General features: G+C 48.8%; 2 protein-coding genes and 1 pseudogene across 2 annotated transcripts; 2 read left to right on the top strand and 1 right to left on the bottom strand.

Moving 5' to 3' along the window:
* Nucleotides 1–10,341: 10,341 nt before the first annotated feature.
* LOC147965525 (uncharacterized) lies at nucleotides 10,342–10,952 on the top strand. The gene is made up of 2 exons (XM_087527384.1): nucleotides 10,342–10,613; nucleotides 10,751–10,952. The coding sequence occupies exons 1-2, from the start codon at nucleotides 10,342–10,344 to the stop codon at nucleotides 10,950–10,952; spliced, it is 474 nt and encodes a 157-aa protein (XP_087383510.1).
* A 962-nt stretch (nucleotides 10,953–11,914) lies between these two features.
* On the bottom strand, nucleotides 11,915–17,515 carry LOC147965524 (protein FAR1-RELATED SEQUENCE 5-like; annotated as a pseudogene).
* Nucleotides 17,380–20,006, top strand: LOC125513777 (putative metal-nicotianamine transporter YSL12). Its single transcript, XM_048678966.2, has 4 exons — nucleotides 17,380–17,835; nucleotides 17,939–18,102; nucleotides 18,194–18,291; nucleotides 18,412–20,006. Exons 1-4 carry the CDS (start codon nucleotides 17,514–17,516, stop codon nucleotides 19,847–19,849), a joined length of 2,022 nt encoding a protein of 673 aa, XP_048534923.1. The 5' UTR covers nucleotides 17,380–17,513; the 3' UTR covers nucleotides 19,850–20,006.
* The last annotated feature ends 376 nt before the right edge of the window (nucleotides 20,007–20,382 follow it).

The raw sequence follows: 20,382 nt of genomic DNA, 5'->3' as shown, positions 1-20,382 counted from the left end.
GCGCGACACCTTGATCACCATTGTAGCATCGTTGTCATCTCGCCAATCTTATGCTTCCATGACTATCGCTACCGCTTAGTGGTAAAGTAAAGCATTACAGCGCGATTGCATTGCATACAATAAAGCGACAACCATATGGCTCCTGCCAGTTGCCGATAACTTGGTTACAAAACATGATCATCTCATACAATAAAATTTAGCATCATGTCTTGACCATATCACATCACAACATGCCCTGCAAAAATAAGTTAGACGTCCTCTACTTTGTTGTTGCAAGTTTTACGTGGCTGCTACGGGCTTTAAGCAAGAACCAATCTTACCTACGTATCAAAATCACAACGATAGTTTGTCAAGTTGGTGTTGTTTTAACCTTCGCAAGGAGCGGGCGTAGCCACACTCGGTTCAACTAAACTTGGAGAAACTGACACCCGCTAGCCACCTTTGTGCAAAGCACATCGGGAGAACCGGTCTCGCGTAAGCGTACGCGTAATGTCGGTCCGGGCCGCTTCGCCCAACAATACCGCCGAACCAAAGTATGACATGCTGGTAAGCAGTATGACTTATATCGCAAACAACTCACTTGTGTTCTACTCGTACATATAACATCAACACATAAAACCTAGGCTCGGATGCCACTATTGGGGAACGTAGTAATTTCAAAAAATTTCCTACGCACATGCAAGATCATGATGATGCATAGCAACGAGAGGGTAGAGTGTGATCTACGTACCCTTGTAGACCGACAGCGGAAGCGTTAGCACAACACGGTTGATGTAGTCATACGTCTTCACGGCCCGACCGATCAAGCACCGAAACTACGGCACTTTCGAGTTTTAGCACACGTTCAGCTCGATGACGATCCCCGGACTCTGATCCAGCAAAGTGTCGGGGAAGAGTTCCGTCAGCACGACGGCGTGGTGACGATCTTGATGTTCTACCGTCGTAGGGCTTTGCCTAAGCACCGCTACAATATTATCGAGGATTATGGTGGAAGGGGGCACCGCACACGGCTAAAAAAACGATCACGTGGATCAACTTGTGTGTCTAGGGGTGCCCCCTGCCCCCGTATATAAAGCAGCAAGGGGAGGAGGCCGGTCGACCCTATAGGCGCGCCAAGGAGGAGTCCTCCTCCTGGTAGGAGTAGGACTCCTACTAGGAGGGGGAAGGAAGTGGGGAGGGAGAAGGAAAGGGGGGCGCCCCCCCCCTCTCCTAGTCCAATTCGGACCAGGGGGAGGAGGCGCGCGGCCCACCCTGGCTGCCCTTCTCTCTCTCCACTAAGGCCCATATGGCCCATTACTTCTCTCGGGGGGGGGGGTCCGGTAACCCTTCTATACTCCGGTTTTCTCTGAAATCACCCGGAACACTTCCGGTGTCCGAATATAGTCGTCCAATATATCAATCTTTATGTCTCGACCATTTCGAGACTCCTCGTTATGTCCGTGATCACATCCGGGACTCCGAACTAACTTCGGTACATCAAAACTCATAAACTCATAATATAACTGTCATCGAAACCTTAAGCGTGCGAACCCTACGGGTTCGAGAGCAATGTAGACATGACCAAGACATGTCTCCGATCAATAACCAATAGCGGAACCTGGATGCTCATATTGGCTCCTACATATTCTACGAAGATCTTTACCGGTCAGACCGCATAACAAGATACGTTGTTCCCTTTGTCATCGGTATGTTACCTGCCCGAGATTCGATCGTCGGTATCTCAATACCTAGTTCAATCTCGTTACCGGCAAGTCTCTTTAATCGTTTCGTAATACATCATCTCGCAACTAACTCATTAGTTGCAATGCTTGCAAGGCTTATGTGATGTGCATTACCGAGAGGGCCCAGAGATACCTCTCCAACAATCGGAGTGACAAATCCTAATCTCAAAATACGCCAACCCAACATTTACCTTTGGAGACACCTATAGAGCTCCTTTATAATCACCCAGTTACGTTGTGACGTTTGGTAGCACACAAAGTGTTCCTCCGGCAAACGGAAGTTGCATAATCTCATAGTCGTAGGAACATGTATAAGTCATGAAGAAAGCAATAGCAACATACTAAACGATCGGGTGCTAAGCTTAATGGAATGGGTCATGTCAATCACATCATTATTCTAATGATGTGATCCCGTTAATCAAATAACAACACATGTCTATGGTTAGGAAACATAACCATCTTTGATTAACGAGCTAGTCAAGTAGAGGCATACTAGTGACGTTTAGTTTGTCTATGTATTCACACAAGTATTATGTTTCCGGATAATACAATTCTAGCATGAATAATAAACATTTATTATGATATAAGGAAATAAAATAATAACATTATTATTGCCTCTAGGGCATATTTCCTTCACCACCGCCACCGTTGTCAGCGTTCTGGCAGATGCAGGAGGAGCAGTGGTGCAACCTCTCCCTCCTCGAGTAGCACGGGCTGGTGGAGGGCCAAATGTATGACAAGTGCGTGAGCAAGTAGCCCATGGTGGCCATGGAGGAACAACACCAGAGGGGAATAAGGACTTGGAGGACGACGCCACGATAGATTTAGACTAGGTTTAGGTCCGGTCGTTTTTTTAACAAAACATGTTAAAAATGTAATGAATGTGCTTCGGTTTAAATAAAAATCACCCGGTTTGTTTAAATTTATTTTGGAATGGACATGGTTGGATGGCCAATTACTACATCACTGTCCACTGGCTGGTCCCCACCGGTCCTTGGACGATTTGGAGTTAATGTTGGAGATGCCGTAATCGTCACATGTGTGTGTATATAGGCTCCAGCTGTATTTGTCAAAGTTACCAAAAAATATCGGAAATGTTAACGCCCACACGTGTGGGCGTTCACCACCCCGACCACACGCAAGCATCACCGTTGGCAGGTGTGTGCACGAATCTTGGAAGAAACCAGGTGGTTTTTTGTGCCACGTAGGATGAGGCGCGTGTGCGGTGTGCGAGTAGGTTCGCCCGCACGTTGGTTGCCACCCCGCGGTCAGCGGTTGCCATCTGAGTCGTGCGGTGGAACTGCAATGCGCCCGCACGCCACGCTTCGACTGCGGTTGACGTCGCACGCCTTTGCCCCCTCTCCCTCACACTTCCATTTACTCACCCACACCGCAGTTACCGGCAGAACCCACTCGCATTTCAAACCATCGAAGGAGAAGGCGAGGGGAGAAGGCGACGGCGGAAGAATCGACGGTGTTCGGGACCGTCGGTGGTGCTCGCCGGAACGGAGCGGCTCGCTGGAGCGCCTGCGGTTGAAGGTACTGCTCGCTGCAACCCTCGCATTCCCTTCCTGCATTTCATCCCCTTCCCTCCCTGTTCGATTCCTCGATCGAGATTCGTAGAAATTCAGGCGATTCGTCGATGCGTCGGCGTTCCTGCCGGCGCCGTAGTCGTCTGATAGCCGCTTTTGGTTGCACTGGTCAGTTTCGTCGCGGGCGCGGCGGCGGCATCGTCGGCGTGGTTCTGCCTGTTCGGAGGCACGAACTAGTATTGCCTATGGATTGAGCAGGTGTCTCCCGGGGTTGTTTTTGATGTGCGTTGGTTCGATTTTGTGTTTGCAGTCAGTTCGTGGGAGAATTTTGAGGGTGAATTTGAAGTCGAGGTAGTTGCCATTGAACCCTAGATGTAGTTAGTTTGGTTTTGAAAATGCAGTATGAGGCGAACTTGATAGTTACATTAACTATCATGTTTGTGCGACCACTAACTCCCTGAACAAATTTGATAGTTGCCACAAACGTGTCTCCCCTTGCGGCAACAAATTACTGAAATGATTGTGTTAGTTGCCACATGTAAGCTTTCTCACATGGCAACTATTTTTTCATTCAATGACTGTGATAGTTGCCACACACACGCTCTTCCATGTGGCAAATAATTTTGCTGAAGTAATGTGATAGTTGCCACGCACACGCTTTTTCTCCGTGTGGCAACTAAGATTTTGCTGAATTCCTGTGTTACGTGCCACAATCATGCTATTTTCATTGCGGCCAGTGTTTTTCCGAATGATATGTGATAGTAACCACACTGTGATAGTTGCCACAATCGGTAGTCAATGTACATTCACGAGCCAACTGCACTGGATGGCAACCACTGTGCACATAAAGTGTGCCTGTTGCCACCTGGATAGTATATTCATGTGGCAAATAGAGTGCGAACACACTGTCTGTTGCCATTCTGCATATAAGACAATGTGGCAAATTGGTTGCATAATGTGGCAACCGACTTTGCATATCAAATGTATCAGATGCCATACATATGCTTTGCATGTGGCAAGTTTTTGCTGACCTCTTTGCATTTACATTTCCACCATGACAATTTGGTCTGTTCCCATCTCAGCAGAATGGCTCGTGGTGATTGTCAAAACGACGATGATGATTTCATGGATCCACCACAGCGTAATCGGGCAACTGTTAATGAGGTAAATGTTCATACATCCCCCCTTCCTCCTGCTGTATGTTAATGGTTGACAACCTTAAGCTTGCAGTCGTCTGGCACGAACTAAAATTTCTTTACATTGCAAAACGCGGCAACAACTGATCTCTTTCTTGCAAAAACATGGCAACAACTGATCACTTTATGTCTGTTTTTTGCAGAAGAAGAAACGTATTCGTAACAGAGCCTCCCAAGAACGACTGACTGCGTTGACTGACAAATTCAGCAACGATCAGAAGGGGGCTGCTGCTGAGATGGGTATGCAGTCTATGATGGCTGTCCGGTGCACGAACCTTGTCAACCCTGTATGCGATTGGCTTGGTGAGATCTACGACCCCGCCTCCAGAGAATTCGTGATTCTGGGACGCGGAAGACTACCGCTGAATGAGGAATCTGTGTTCTGCACGTTGGGTGTGCCCCGTGGACATATCAAAGTCCCGTACGAGGTCAACAACGAGATCGAGGAAGCGCTCTTCCCCCGTTTGTTTCCTGGGTTGGAATCCATGCCGAGCACGACTGCAGTGGCAGATTCGTTGGAGGCCATGACGACGCACGGAGATGTTTTCAAGATGAAGCTACTCATGTACCTCATCTCAGCCGTTTTCGCGCTGACCACTTCTCTTCGCCCAAGCAACAAATGCTTCCCCATCCTGGTGAATGATCTATCTTTACTACATTATTTTTCCTTCAATTTTTTTGCTCCGATGTCATGTGCAAGCTAGTCACTGATAGTTTTTTTTGTTGTTTTTTCCATTGGAATTCTGACGCGGCAACTCCGTGTCCTGAATTTTATGCGGTGCAGGCGAAACTGAAAGATGTGAAGAACATGAACTGGTGTAAGTTCATTGCCGACTTCCTGCATGATGCATTTGCAAGCAAGGTGTACCAGAAGGGTTGTCGACTGCATTTAATGGTATTTTTTTACCGGTCCTTTATGTGAACACTATTTTTTAACACATCATTATTCATGCATGTCAACATGATCATAACAAGATGGCAACTGCCATGTTGATTATGTGGCAACTGCCATCATGACTACATGGCAACTGCCATCATACTGTGATGGCAACTGCCAACATGACAACATGGCAACTGCCATCATACTATGATGGCAACTGCCATCACTCTATGATGGCAACTAGCACATGCAGATGGCATATTCTTCGTAAAATACCATATATTTTATCCTGTTATTTGTCGCAAAATACCATGACCGCAACTGATTTTTCTTTCTTTTTAAAATTGTTGTACATCAGCTCATGTACGTCGACTGCCTTGATCTGTCCACCGTGGACTTCACTGGGACAGGAGGCCCGCCGCCTGCGCACAAGTTTGCTGTTTCTGCATGGACTATCGATGCTGTCAAGGCTGTGCTTGCTGCAGACAGGGTAACTGATAGCAAATATGGTAAACTGCAGGTTAGTTCTGCTTTTTTTGCAACACATGAACTGCTAGTCAGTGTTCATCATTCTCTCTCTTATATCGTTTGCTACTTTTTTTTCTTTCTCCCCAGCTGATGGCCAAGCATTCTATAGACTACAGCGTGTTTGGGGGGCCTCAAAACTTTGAAAAGTGGATGGACGTGCACTCAGCTCCGTCTTGTCCTTCAGAGGTAATCAAAAGATATACATATATGGTTTGCCGTGGAGTATTTTTCGATGTCGTGCAAGTGATTGCAATACGGGGTTGTCATTGATGCCTCTTTGTTTTGTGTACAGGTGAGGGCACCTGTTGAGCAGCTAATAGGGCAGTTTGCATCTGGAATGACTGGCTTGCTCGGGAAGTTGGTTGAGGGGTGGACGTCCCTCAGTGGCTCTGACGGCGACGCGGTTGCGAGGCAATTCACTTCATTCGTCCCAGAACGTACACACCGGCCAACCGGTTGCCGTGGCCGGTATGACTACAACAGTTCCCAGGAGCCCGCTGACACACAAGATGAACTAGGTGGAGACGCTGGTCTCAGCAAGGATGACGATGATGTCATGGATAATGTGCAAGAGGACACCGATGATGATGAACACGCTGAAGTTCGCGCAGGTGGTAACAAGGGCAAGGATGCAACAGATGTCCCCCAACCGGATAAAGTCAAACAACACACGGCTGTGAGAGGCGAAGGGGTTTTGCCATCAAAGAGGGGGATGGCTCCAGAGGGTGCTGGGCAAGTTTCTGCTGGCAAGAGGTCTAGGACCGACCCTGTAGCTGCCAGGAAGAGATTCGACTTTCATCTTAGCTTTTTGCTTTGTCTATTTTCTTCGAACAGACTCATCCTCTTCTTTGCACTTGTGTTCTTTCAAACGCGGCAATGAGATTGCTGTCTGACAATTGCCACCTCTTTTTTTGACCTCCATCTCATACGTGCAGCGAGCCGACAGCTGGTGGACGAGCAATTACGAAGAAACAGGCGCCAACGCCAACCTGTGTTTCTGCTCGGTTGAACAAAGGTGCCCCCATTGCCGGTGATGCCACTTCCACCAGGACATCTCCTCGCACGACGACAACCAACACCGGGGATCCTGTCGTGTTGCCAGACCTGAGGAAGGCAGTCAGGAAGTAGGTTTCTTCATCCGCTTTCATTGACATAGCGCTATATTTTTTGATTTTCCAATGCATTCGTTTAGCTTGTCACATTGTCTTCTGTCATCGCCCCCCACATGGCAACCGCTGTTTTACCAAATGATATTTTATTTACTTTCTAAACGTGTGGAAACTTCTATTTTTGTTTTTCACATGGCATTTGGAATGTAGGCCAAATGGTAACTTTAATGCACCTTATGGCAACTGCCATCTTTTTACCGTTGTCTTGTGAGCTCATCCCACGCCTAGGTTTGAAATTGCATTCATGGCAGATCAGACATTTTTATCATTCTTTCAAGGTTTGCTAACATGGCAACTGCTGCTGGATGGCAACTGATAGTTATGACACATGGCAACTGACGTTCCCCTTATATGGCAACTGTCAGCTTTTCCACCTGTTTTTCCATTTTCTTAAGATTTCTACCAAGGCAAACATAATTTTGTTTCATTTTTAAATACCTTTTTCATGCGCTTCATTTTTTTGCAGGGTGAAGAAGACTACTACGCGTGGGTCCAAGCATATCAGTAAGGACCCGCTCAAACGCATGCATTCAAAGTTGTCAATAGGGGGCAACTCAGATGTACAGGAGGCACCAGTCGACAATACTGCTGCTGCACCGTTGACCGCTCCCACCAACTATGATGCAAGTGGCAGACCATCTCCGCCGGCTGCAGATGTGCAGCCTACAACAACAGGCATCCGTACATCCGGGAGTGACGAGTCGGTATCTGCCAGGACAGCTGAAATACTGCCAACCCTTCTGGCAATGAAGGATGCTGCTGTGAGTCATGCCACCCCATCAGCAAGCGTTGAAGTGGACGCTCCCGAGACGAACCTAGGCAAGGAAGATTCCCGCTCATCTGACACTGATTCCAAGCGCGTGCGCGGTGGCACTCCTGTGTCCACGACAGAAGCGGTCGAGGCGGCAGTTCACAAGGACATGCCATCTACAGGTGAGAGTCCTGGCACAACAGCTCCAGCTCCTGGCGGTGCAAATACTGCTAAGCCGACTGTTTCGCGTGTTGGTCTACCACCTAGGCGTCGTAGCCCCCGCAAGCAACCAACAGACATACCGAACGCACCGACAGTAGCCAGGAGCAAGAGAGACGAGTCTGGTTTTGTTCCTGCGTCCACACTGTTCCCGCCACCTGCCAAAAGCAATGTGACGGAGAAACCTGAAGACCGGAGCACAACTGATGCAGGTGTCAAGCCGGGCACGAGCGACGCAGGTGAACACCCGGAGCAGACTGTGCCTTTTCCTGCAGTGGAAATCTCCAGCATAAATCTGCGCACTTCCAGGCTCCCAGTCAACGTCGGTGTCCCCTACAGCCCAAACAAGAAGATTGTCATGAAAGCTACGGTTGATACCACTGACAACACGCCCCGCCCTGCAAATAAGGACGATCATTCTGCAGCGGCCGATTCAGATATGTTTGTTGATCCTTCACCCTTGGATTCTGCCCCGCAAGTCGTTCGTGGTCCGGCCAGCAGGAATGAGAGGCACCCAATGGCCTTTACCCCACCGAGTTTCAACCTTGGCATCAGTCAAAATCAACCGGTTGTGCAAGATCCTATGCCAGTTGCCTTTGCATTCCCAGGAGGCATGCTTGCAATGATGGCGCAGCCAATGGTTGAGGGCAGGAAGGCTGTCAAGTTTGCAGAGCCGATTGTGGCAGGTACACTTGCCATGTCCATATGATTTTTCTTGCACACGTCTGTGTAGTCTCACTGTTGTCCCAATCATATTTTTTGTTTTGGGGGGTTCTCACTTGTGATGGCAACTGACATGCGATGACATGGCAACTGGATTTGATGCACCGTGTCACCTACTTTTTTTTCTGCCATGCTGCATTTTACATTTGGGCAACCATGTGGCAACTGAAGTTGATTCAATATGGCAACCGTAGTCTCCGTAACATGGCAAACACAGTGCATCACACATGGCAACTGGAATTGATTCAACACCATGTCACCTGCATTTTTTTTGTTTCCATGCTGCATTTTTTCATAAAGCAATCACATGGCAAGTGCAGTTGACACAACATGGCAACTGTAGTTGCTGTGACATGGCAACTACATTCCAACTAGATGGCAACTACATTCCAACTACATGGCAACTGTAGTTGCTATGACATGGTCACTACAGCTGGATCACACATGGCAACTGCCCCACTTTTTCCTACCTACAACTCACATCATGCACCCCATCTTTTCTCACAATCCATCTGCTTTTGATTTCCTAGGTATCCTAACCCACTCTTTTTTTATCACTGCAGCCACACCCGAGGAGATTTCACCGTCTCTTGAAGAAACTTACGGCATGCTTGAGGAGGCAACATTGCAGAGGAAGTCCTCACGAGGGCAAGGGCAATCAAGTTCCAACGTGCCTGCAGACACGGTATCTGAGGATACCATTAGGAGTGCCACTCCTGGTTCTGTGAGGCAGCAGAGGGTAGTGCACCCACCTCCCGCGGAAGACTACGAGCCCGAATTCAGGGCCACTAAAGAACAGACCCAGCTGTACGATATCGTCAAGCGGTTTGGAAATGCGAGGTCCAGCGGCAAGCACATGAAGGAGCTGAAAGCGTAAACGACCACACCCCATAACATCTCATTTTGCTTTGCTCCTTTTTTACCATTCACATCCTTCATACTTTCTATGTTATATTGTTTTAGTTCTTTCATAAATTTTTTTACTTAGTAGGCATGATCCTTCCATGTTATATTGTTTTCATACAGCTCATGTTTGGACAGAACCAAAGTCATTCAATGCGGAGCGACGTACGTCGACCTTGGTGATCTTGCTGAGTCCATGAGGCCAAACGGCAAAATGTCGACGAACGTAGTTGCATGCGGTATTGACTACATCAACAACCACACCGATGTGTGCGCCGACAAGACAATCATGCATTATAGTGTGACCTGCAAAATATGGGACGGTGACTTCCACCACAAAATCCTGAGGAAGAACTTTGCCCAACACGGTGATTTCAAGCTCACAATGAAGAAATATGTGAGTACTCCTTCAATGTCTGCACTTTTTTTTCACAAGGTGTGCTTTTTGTTGCCATCATATGCAGTTATGTTTTACGTGGCAGCTGTTTTCATGTGGCAACAGCTGCCGTGCACACTGACTTATTTGATTTTTGCATGCCGCGCAAACTATGTGGCAACTTGACAGTAAAATACATGGCATACTTTTGTTCACACATGGACGGCAACTTTATTTCAACTACCCCCACCCATAACCATTGTTTTTCTACGTGATTCTAATTCCTTTGTCCCTCTGCTGTTCTTTACGCGAACGCTGATTCTCATTTTCCTCACTTTTTTAAATGCAGGTCATGTTCCCCATGTTCCAGGAGCTTTCACCACATGACCCATACGACAAGTGTGGTCACCACTACGTGATCTGTCTTGACCTGAAGAACCAACGTGTTGAGGTGCTTGATTCAATCCGTTCGGAAGATGATGCAGACCTCACCACGCATGCTGAATTCTTCATTAAGAACCTCAAAGAGACATGGCACCGCCACTATGAACACTCAAAGGTCCAGATCAGTCATTTCCCGACTGAGTATGTGGCGACTACAAAGCAAGGGAACACGTAATTCCTTCCTCCCTTTTCGTCTACCATTTTACATCAATCCAATTCCTGTTTTGTTTGTCAGATCTAAAATTGAAGTCTGTCTTTTGTTACGTCTGAGCTCTTTGCGTGGTCACGTTACTCTTTTCCTCGTGCAGGACGGACTGTGGCTTTCACGCGCTGGAGTACCTTGCGAAGTGGGAAGGCAGAATTGTCCCCGCTATCACAGCTGCAACGGTCGTTGAGCTCCGGAAAATCCACACATGGAACTGGTTGACGAATGAAGATTTCAACAAGCGGGCGGGAGCACGCGAGTTTGTACAGGAAGCTGTCAAGAAAGTCACCAAGAAGTACAAGTGATCATGTGGCATTACAGACCGGACGCACACCTTACATTCTGTTGCCGAGGAATGTAAGGTATTATCTCGTTGTTTATCGTTGAAAACTATGTTTGTGTGCTATGTTGTGGCTACAACCCCGCGTAGGCTACTATGTAGTGGTGGTGTGCGAGTGACATTTGAATAGTTTCATGTAATATATGTGTGGACGTGAACCTGCTTTTAGGAGTAATTATTACAATGGTTTCGTCGTTTCTAGCACCGTTTTGATGCTTTGAACGCGTCTACGATGTTTTAAAAACGATGGCAAATGTAGTTCATCAGACATGGGTAGTGGAAGTCATTGTCGTTTTACATTTTTGGCTTTTTTGCTTCTTCATTTTCATTGGTAACTGCACGGGGGTAGGTTGATCATGCAGCCACAACGTTTTTGCTGGGGTTTATGCACGTTACGCTGTTTTCCAACTTGTTTCCCATACACTTGCACACAACACACTACGTGCCCGTAAACCGCGTCGTTTTTGTCATGTGAATACATGCCATGCAGAGTCATCAGGAATACCATGGCATATGTCCAGTACATCTAACATGGCAGATACAGTACAAACAACATGGCAGCTCCAGCATAATTAACATGGCAACTACAGCACAACTAAGATGGCAGATCCAGTACAATTAACATGGCAGATCCACTACAACTAGCATGGCATATTCAGTACAAAACAGCATGGCATATTTAGCATAAATTAGCATGACATGTTTAGTATCAAAAATCATGGCATACTAACTACACATAACATGGCAAATTAAATGCATACATCATGGCAGATTAAGTACCCATAACATGGCAACTGCATTTAACCATTCAATGAATTTTCCCTTGCACTTCTGATGCCCCTGAAGAGTTATTCCCCCAATTGTTTTAAAAAAGAATTCTCAACATGTAGGGTACAAAACAAAATGTCCACAACGCCAAATTTTTGCTCATGGATTGGCCGCCCCTTTCTTCGTTTTCTTGTGTTTTGCTTGGATCTCCAATCCCGACTTGTACCTTATCTCTCTTGGACGCCCCTTTGTGATGGAACGGGGTGGGTTCCTGACCTGGGTCTGTGTGCTTGCTGTTCCAGATCCTATCTCCGAGTTTTCAGACGACGGCCCCGTGGATGAAGGCACGCTTGATGTGCGGGGGAACCGGTGTAAGGCTTCCTCGGCTTTCCTCTTCTTAATCTCATCAAGCTCTCTTTTGAGTGCTTTCCTGTGTTTTTCTGCGACTCTCGCTGTGTCATCACTCTTGCACGCTTCATCAATTAGCTCAGCATAGTTCTTTGTCAGCACAACGTGCCTTACGGCTTCCATGGTTGACTCTGGTCTCTCGTCATGCACAGCCAGAACTGCGTGTGTTGTTTGCGGCGCCAACGCATAGTCAGCGTCCCAAGTCCATTGCCGCCTTATGAAATGTCGGGGCATCCGTGTCACAGCGTTCACGTCCATTACTTTTAGTATGTGACAGCACACAATGCCGTCCCGTTCGAACTTGCAGCATTGGCAGTAGAACTCGCCTTCGCCTATCGAGGCTGTGACGAAGTAGTTCCTTCCTTTGTCCGGGTCTTCAGGTTCTGAATCTGACATGCCCAAAATAGAACACGCCTTGAACGTACGTTCGTCCACCTGAAAAGCCATGAACATGCTGGAACGCTTTATTTCTTCCTGGAATCTGCATTTTTTGTGTGTTTTCTGTTAAACTATTGTGGGCTTTTTTCTTGCAGCACCTTATGTTGTCATGGAAAATAGATATACATTTTGTTTGAACATGGCAAACGTAATTCATTGAACATGGCAAATATAGTATGTTGAACATGGCAAATGCAGTACGCTATACATGGCAAATGCAGTACAATAGACATGGCAACTGCATTTTCAACAAACATGGAAGATGCATCTTATTTAAACATGGCAACTGCATTTTGTTAAACATGGCAACTAGAGTTTATTAAACATGGCAATTGCATTTCAGCAAACATGGCAGTTGCATTTTAGTAAACATGGCAATTGCATTTCAATAGACATGGCAACAACATAACATTTTCCATTTGACACTAGCATTTGCACACCAACATGTCCAGTTGAAGTACATTGCATTAAACATGGCAACTGCATTTTCATGACAACATTGAAACTGCATCCGGCTAAGCATGACAAACAGAATTTCTATTGAATATGACAACTGCATCTGAGTAAGCATGGCAAACAGTACTTTATTAAACATGGCAACCGCAAAATCATGGCAACTGCATCGCACTCTATAAGGCACATACTGACTTGGTGCTTTTTCTGCAAATAAGACTGTAACGCAACTGACTTACTTGTTAAAGATCTTGTTGGTGTATATCTTGCTCATTTGCCTATCCATCGGTAAGTACGTTAGCAATTTTGGCTGCTTTAGCGCGGTGTTCGCTTCTTGCTGCAGCTCAGATCCCAGAATTTTTTGTTGCAAAGCTGTGTACTGTTTGGCAAACTGTAGCAATGAGTTGCCAGGACTGACGTACCGCTTCAAAACAGCATTGAATCCCTCGCTGCGCTGCGTAGTCTGCAGAAAGGGGAAGAAGCACTGCATGAAGTAGGCCGGCACCCAGTACATTCGCTTCTCCCACAGGCTTACAAGAGTCTCGTTGTCTTGGACTTGATGTGTTTCAGTCATGGCCAACCAGCTCCTTTCAAACTCCTCCACCGTCAAGCTATGGTCCACGCACAGTTCGAATGCCTTGTGCAGCTCTGGACAGTCAGCAAAGAACGGTCCTAGCGTCTCCTCAGCCTTCTTTATAATGTGCCACCTACAGTGCCTGTGCACTGCCAACGGAAAGACCTCCTCTATGCCTGCACGCATGCTGAAATCTTGGTCCGTTATTATGTTCATCGGAGCAAGTCCATCCATGCACTCCAAGAAGGTCTTGAACAGCCAAACGTACCCATCCGTGTCTTCGTTCCGGATGAGCCCGCAGCCGAACTGCAACGACTGATTGTGGTTATTTATCCCTATGAACGGAGCGCACGGCATCTTGTACATGTTGGTGAGGTACGTCGTGTCGAATGAAATGCAATCTCAGAAATGTTTGTAGGCTCTCCTTGCAGCACCATCCACCCAATACATGTTCCTGACACGGTCCTCATCGTCCAACCTTATCCTGTAGAAGAAATCTGCATCTTCTTTGGCTTTCTCATCGAAGTAGGCAATTGTGGCCTCTATGTCTGCCAACTTGCTCTCTCTACGGTACCTTGCCCGTAGGTTTGTGACGTCAGCTGGTATGTACGGCATGCTACTCAGAGTCCCCTTTTTGCTATGGATGAGAGATAGTATCTGCACCATTCTCGATGGACCGACGTTACAATCATGTAGCAGCTTTACGAATTGCCTTTCGACGGGGGTGAACCCTCTGTGGGCGGTCAGAAATTTCACCAGGTCGAACTTCTTTATCAGTTGGTGGTTGTGCTCGTCAAAATACTCATTGACCACCCACTGTGCTCCATCTACGTTTAGCTTACACCGGACAGGGCACTCAGTCTTCTGAATGATACCTCTCTTTCGTTCCGGAACGACAGGCGCATCGCCTTTCCCCTTCTTGTTCCTGCGTGCCTTGTGGCACCTCATCTCACCTCTGCTATACTCGTCAGTTTTCTTAATTTTCCTACGGTACTCGGTGTTGACCGCAAACCCATGGAACTTTGCATATGTCTGGTAGTATTCCTTTGCTGCTTCGAATGACTCAAATCTCTGCCCAATGTACGGTGGCTGAGGCACCACGATCTCTGATTGCCCACCATCTTCATCCCCTTGCGTGTCGTCGTCAGTTTCATCGTTCACTTCAGTATGGGCGGCAGTCCCATATACATGAGAGTTGCCAGTGCTTGTGTTCAAAGGGGTGCTTGCCGGCATTGCTGGAATGATTGCCATTCCCGACTTTGACTCGAAATTGTTTGCGGCATGTTTGTCTGCTGTCTGGTGGAACGCGTCTTCCGTGCGCTCAGAGCTCCCCGCAGTAGATGCGCCGGCGCCGCTGTGCATTGTAGTTGTAGGTTCTATAACAGGGAAAAACAGGTACGAGATTAAGAATTTTGTGTTGGATAACATGTGGATCGCAACGGATCACACCATCTTCGAGTGATTTTCCATGACATCTTTTACAGACAGCAAGCCGTCAGTCTGTTGGTGGTCATTTTTATGGCAGCTGTAGGTGTGCAGACATGGCACCTACTGTTCAACAAACATGGCAACCATTGTTTTGCCTACAAAAAACTACAAATAGCAAATGTAGCGCTGTTTTTTGTGGTTCAGATATTTTCCCTCTACCTTGTTGTGCTGTATTTGACCATCGTGTGCGGTCTGTTACACCATAATGACGTGATCCACCAGGAATTTGCGAAGCTTGCCAGGAGACGTTTGCCGGGTCACCGCCAGCGTAATAACCTGCAATCATAGTAGTGGTTGGTCAAATCGCGGCAAACGCATTTCGTGCTAGCACGGCAACTGCAGTTGCCCTTATGTGGCAAATGCATTTTTGCTTGCATGGCAACTGAAGTTGCATCGGTAGGGCAATCGCAGTTTGTTATTAGATGGCAATTGCAGTTGTCATGAAATGGCAACTGCAGCTTTTCCTACATGGCAACTGCAGGTGTGCAGAGATGGCAAATGTTGTGTTTAATACATGGCAACCGTAGAAGACCAGTCATGGCAATTTTTGTAGTTGTCAACTACGCTCCTTGTGCTGACTGAGCATCCGCATCTTCACTATGTTTATGGACTCACCTGTGTACGACGTCGATGGCAGGTACATGGGTGCTGTCCGATTCCACATGCTGCACGAAGGCTCTGCATTTTACACCCGTGATAACTCGTGAGTCCTTTTGCCATCTTTTTTTCATGTTCATTTTTCATGTCCACAGCATTATGTGCTCTTTTTTCGTTTTTGCATTACCTTGATTAGCCATACTAACTAGTTGGAGTTGGCTGCCCGTACATTTGTCAGCGTTAGCGCCTTGTGAGTGCACTTGCCACGGGGCCCCCCTAAGAGTGTTCTGGTCATAAGAACCTGCAAGACAAATGACAGTGCACGACATAAGTAGAATGTCATGTCCATCGTCGCGAAGATGGCAAATGTTTCTCTTCATTTTTTAGCACGCATCGTACCTACGCCTGCATACTGTTCTAGTAGCGGCAGCAACGGCCCTGCAGAGATGAGCTGACTGTACTCTGATGCATCGAAAGGTGGCGGCGTTTCTGGCCTTTGAGAACCCCAATCATCTGCACCATCTTCGTGATTCATTCTTTTCCGTGTCTCGCTTCTGTTCTGATGTGCTCTCAATCACTGGATGAACAAGAAGGCATCAACAATCCAAATTTTTTTTATCATTGTGCTGCTTGCATGTAGAAGTTAACACGTCAGTGCTATCACATTTTCATGCGTTGGCAACCAACATATCATGGCTAGTAGGACATGCACATCCACTATCCTTTTTTAAAATCTGGTGCTAGCTATCCGTTTGATTTGATGGCATCAGGCTCTACAATAGGATGGCAAGCAATAAGTTGACATGGTGGCAGTTGACGACAATGACAGGTGGCAACTGACGTTATACACCAATGGCAATTAATTTTCACACCCCCCATTATTCCAAATTTATCAATTCTCTCTCCCTTTTTATGGATTCCTGCACATCCATTTATTCACCAACTAGGAGCATCAACCTACTGAGAACTCACGGTTATCTCTAGCGTACTACATGGCAGATCTAGTGTATTCTGCTTGGCAACTGTGAAGTCACACAACGTATGTAGTGTTTTAACCCTGTAGGATGGATCTAGTTGCCAACTTTGTCGGTAATTTTGCAATTTTCTGCCCAGAAGGAGGATGAGAAACAGTAGGGAGATCGGGAGATTCACCTGCTTTTAGCTGGTCGGCTCTGGAGGGCGTTGTTGGAGTGGGGGTTGGGGGGTGGGGGGAGATAAGGGGTGTGGTTTGCGGTGGGAGCACCCTACAGATCCTCCCTGGTTGCCATGGCAACCAGAGATGGCCGGCGACGGAGGTCGGGGTTCGACAGGCGAGGGGCGAGGGCGCAGACGAGAGAGGGGACGGATTGGAGGCCGGGAACGGCTGGGTCGTGCGGGCAGCGGCTCGTCTGGCCCGGACGAGGCAGTGCGGGCGGGGTTGCCACGCACCGGACGTGCGGGCGCGCTTTTGTGCGCGCGGACGGGGTCGTGCGGGGCGGTTCCCGTCCATGCCACACGATGCGTGCGGGCGGGTCGCCCTCCACGCCACACGTGTGGCAGTTATCACCTCCCAAAAATATTTGGACAGCATACATTTTTCCTAAATGGCAGAATTGAGCATTTATTTCTTTCCAATATTGGAGACCCTCGCAATGTTATTATCCAAGAGCCTTGACCCTTGCAAAATCCCGTAGTAAATGGAGTGACAGCAGATGGTACCAATGCATACATTCATTGCGTCCAGCTAAATCCACCACCGGTGCATCCTCCCCTCCCTGTGCTACAAAACCCCAATCCGCCGCCGGCGCTTCCCCAGCCGGCATGGCGACGGGCGAGGAGGCGAGGGAGCGCGGCGCGGAGTCGGCGGAGATGGTGCCGTCGTGGCGCGAGCAGCTGACGGTCCGGGCCTTCGTGGTGAGCGCGCTCCTGGCCGTGCTCTTCAGCGTCATCGTCATGAAGCTGAGCCTCACGGCGGGGATCATCCCCTCGCTCAACATCTCCGCGGGGCTGCTTGGCTTCTTCTTCGCCCGTCTCTGGGCGGCCGCCGAGGCCAGGCTGGGCCTGCCCCGCCGCCCCTTCACGCGGCAGGAGAACACCGTCATCCAGACCTGCGTCGTCGCCGCCTACGGCATCGCCTTCAGCGGTAAGCGCGCGCGGCCGTTTTCTTTGCCGACTGTTTTCAATTACCCGTTCCTCTCCGTTTCGTGTGCTCTGCTGACCGGTGCGCAAGAGGCGCGCGCGTGCAGGTGGATTCGGCTCCTACATGTTTGCCATGAGCAGCAGGATCGCCGGCCAGGCGACGGAGGCGAATGACGCCATGAACGTCAAGGACCCCAGCTTGGGGTGGATGATCGGGTTCCTCTTCCTCGTTTGCTTCGTCGGCCTCTTCGCTCTGGTGCCCCTGAGAAAGGTAAATCAAATCAGGGGCTCTCCGCTAATTTGTGCCATTAATTCTCCATAAGGGAAGGTGTAAATCTGAATGGATTGCGTTGCGCGTGCAGGTCATGATCATCGACTACGGGCTGAGCTATCCGAGCGGCACCGCGACGGCGACCCTCATCAACGGATTCCACACTCCTCAGGGCGCCAAGGACGCAAAGTGCGTGCAGTCAGTGCGATCTTTGTTCTGTACATTTCGACTGACATAGAGATAGTGTAGGACATTGTATTGTATTGTTGTACCACTGGATCAGAAATTTCTTGTGTTGCTTTGTTCCAGGGAGCAGGTGAAGACTCTTGGCAGGTACTCCCTCTTCAGCTTCCTCTGGGGCTTCTTCAAGTGGTTCTACACCGCCGGCGACGACTGCGGCTTCGAGAGCTTCCCCTCGCTGGGCCTCGAGGCGTACGAGAGGAAGTTCTACTTCAGCTTCTCTCCGATCTACGTCGGGGTCGGGATGATCTGCCCCTACATCATAAACGTCTCCATTCTCCTCGGCGGCATCCTTTCGTGGGGACTGATGTGGCCCCTGATAGAGAAGAAGAAGGGGAGCTGGTACCCGGCCACCGCCAAGGGCTCCGACCTCCATGGGCTGCAAGGCTACAAGGTCTTCATATCCATCGCCATGATTCTTGGTGACGGCTTCTACAACTTCGTCAAAGTCAGCCTGAGGATGTCCACGGCATTCATGGCAGCAGCCAGGAGGAAGAGCACACTCCCGGTGTCCGGTTCCGGTGATGGCCCGGCGAGGTCCCTGGACGACGATGACTTGCGTCGCACCGAGTACTTCCTCAGGGACCAGATCCCGATGGGCGTGGCGCTGGCTGGGTACGTCGCCGTGGCAGCCGTCTCCGTCGGCGTCGTCCCCAAGATATTCCCGCAGCTGAAATGGTACTACATCCTGGCCGTCTACGGCATGGCGCCGGTGCTGGCCTTCTGCAACGCCTACGGGATGGGCCTCACCGACTGGTCCCTCGCCACGACCTACGGGAAGCTCGGCATCTTCGTCTTCGGCGCGTGGGCCGGCGCCTCGCACGGCGGCGTCATCGCGGGGCTGGCCGCGTGCGGCGTCATGATGACCATCGTCGCCACCGCCGCCGACCTCATGCAGGACTTCAAGACCGGGTACATGACCCTGGCGTCGCCGAGGTCCATGTTCATCAGCCAGGTCATAGGCACGGCCATGGGCTGCGTCATCGGGCCCTGCGTCTTCTGGCTCTTCTACAGGGCGTTCGACAACGTCGGGCTGAGCGGCAGCGACTACCCGGCGCCCTACGCCGTCGTGTACCGCAACATGGCCATCTTTGGCGTCCAGGGCTTCTCCTCCCTGCCCAAGCACTGCCTCACCCTGTGCTGCGTGGTGTTCGCCGCGGCGGTCGTCATCAACCTTGCGCGAGACCTGGCGCCAGAGAAGGTGTCGAGGTTCATGCCCGTCCCCATGGCCATGGCGATACCGTTCTACCTCGGGTCGTACTTCGCGATCGACATGTGCGTCGGCAGCGCGATACTGTTCGTGTGGGAGAGGGTGGATAAGGCCGGGGCGGACATGTTCGCGCGCTCGGTTGCTTCGGGCTTGATCTGTGGCGAGGGGATCTGGAGCATGCCGCAGTCGGTGCTGGCTCTGGCCAAGGTGCAGCCTCCGATCTGCATGAAGTTCCTGTCCAGATCCACGAATGCTAGAGTGGATGCCTTCATCCAAACCCTCTCGTCCAAGACATAGCATCCATGCATTCTCGTTTACCCAACTAGTAGTACTACTCAGCTTCGTGATCGTGCAACATTATATCGCTTTAATTGATTTAGTTTGTGCTGCTGGTTTGTCTGCGATTTTTTATAGAAGCTTCATCTAAATGGCAAGATCCAATGTCCTGAATTCATATATCTTGGTATGTCCAACTGACTGTCCCTAATGTTTGCTGATCTTCCATGAAGTATTTGGTATATCTACACAAAATAATTGATGACTAACCAACTCGTCGATAACAACTAGCTTACCTACATTGTTGCTCTCTAAAATTTAGCTCCGCTCTAAAAAACACAAGTTAGATGGGGTAGCTCCATAATATTCTGCTCCAAAGAAAATTAGAATGTGAGATACAACTCTCTGTTTTTCGTTAAGGTGCTCCAGAAACTCTAGTTAAATAGTCCTTATGGAGTTGAAGAGAAATTACCCATCATTACCACCGGTAAATGAATACCCTTTCTTTGTTTTCCCACATAATCCAACCAAATAGACCTTTCTCACAAAAAAAA

Source organism: Triticum urartu, chromosome 6A (genome assembly GCF_056163025.1).
Source record: "Triticum urartu cultivar PI428250 chromosome 6A, HENAU_Tu73, whole genome shotgun sequence".
Lineage (NCBI taxonomy): Eukaryota > Viridiplantae > Streptophyta > Magnoliopsida > Poales > Poaceae > Triticum > Triticum urartu.
Note: the sequence above shows the minus strand (reverse complement) of the source record. Positions and strands in the feature narration are given on the sequence as shown.

What these genes read in the sequence shown, in the direction of transcription:
- LOC125513777 (XM_048678966.2), top strand. Translation starts at nt 17,514, where the DNA reads ATGGCGACGGGCGAGGAGGCGAGGGAGCGCGGCGCGGAGTCGGCGGAG. An exon ending in CTCTGGTGCCCCTGAGAAAG is followed by an intron (nt 18,103 to 18,193) that starts GTAAATCAAATC and finishes TTGCGCGTGCAG; the next exon opens with GTCATGATCATCGACTACGG. An exon ending in CAGGGCGCCAAGGACGCAAA is followed by an intron (nt 18,292 to 18,411) that starts GTGCGTGCAGTC and finishes GCTTTGTTCCAG; the next exon opens with GGAGCAGGTGAAGACTCTTG.
- LOC147965525 (XM_087527384.1), top strand. Translation starts at nt 10,342, where the DNA reads ATGCAGGTCATGTTCCCCATGTTCCAGGAGCTTTCACCACATGACCCA. An exon ending in ACTACAAAGCAAGGGAACAC is followed by an intron (nt 10,614 to 10,750) that starts GTAATTCCTTCC and finishes TTCCTCGTGCAG; the next exon opens with GACGGACTGTGGCTTTCACG.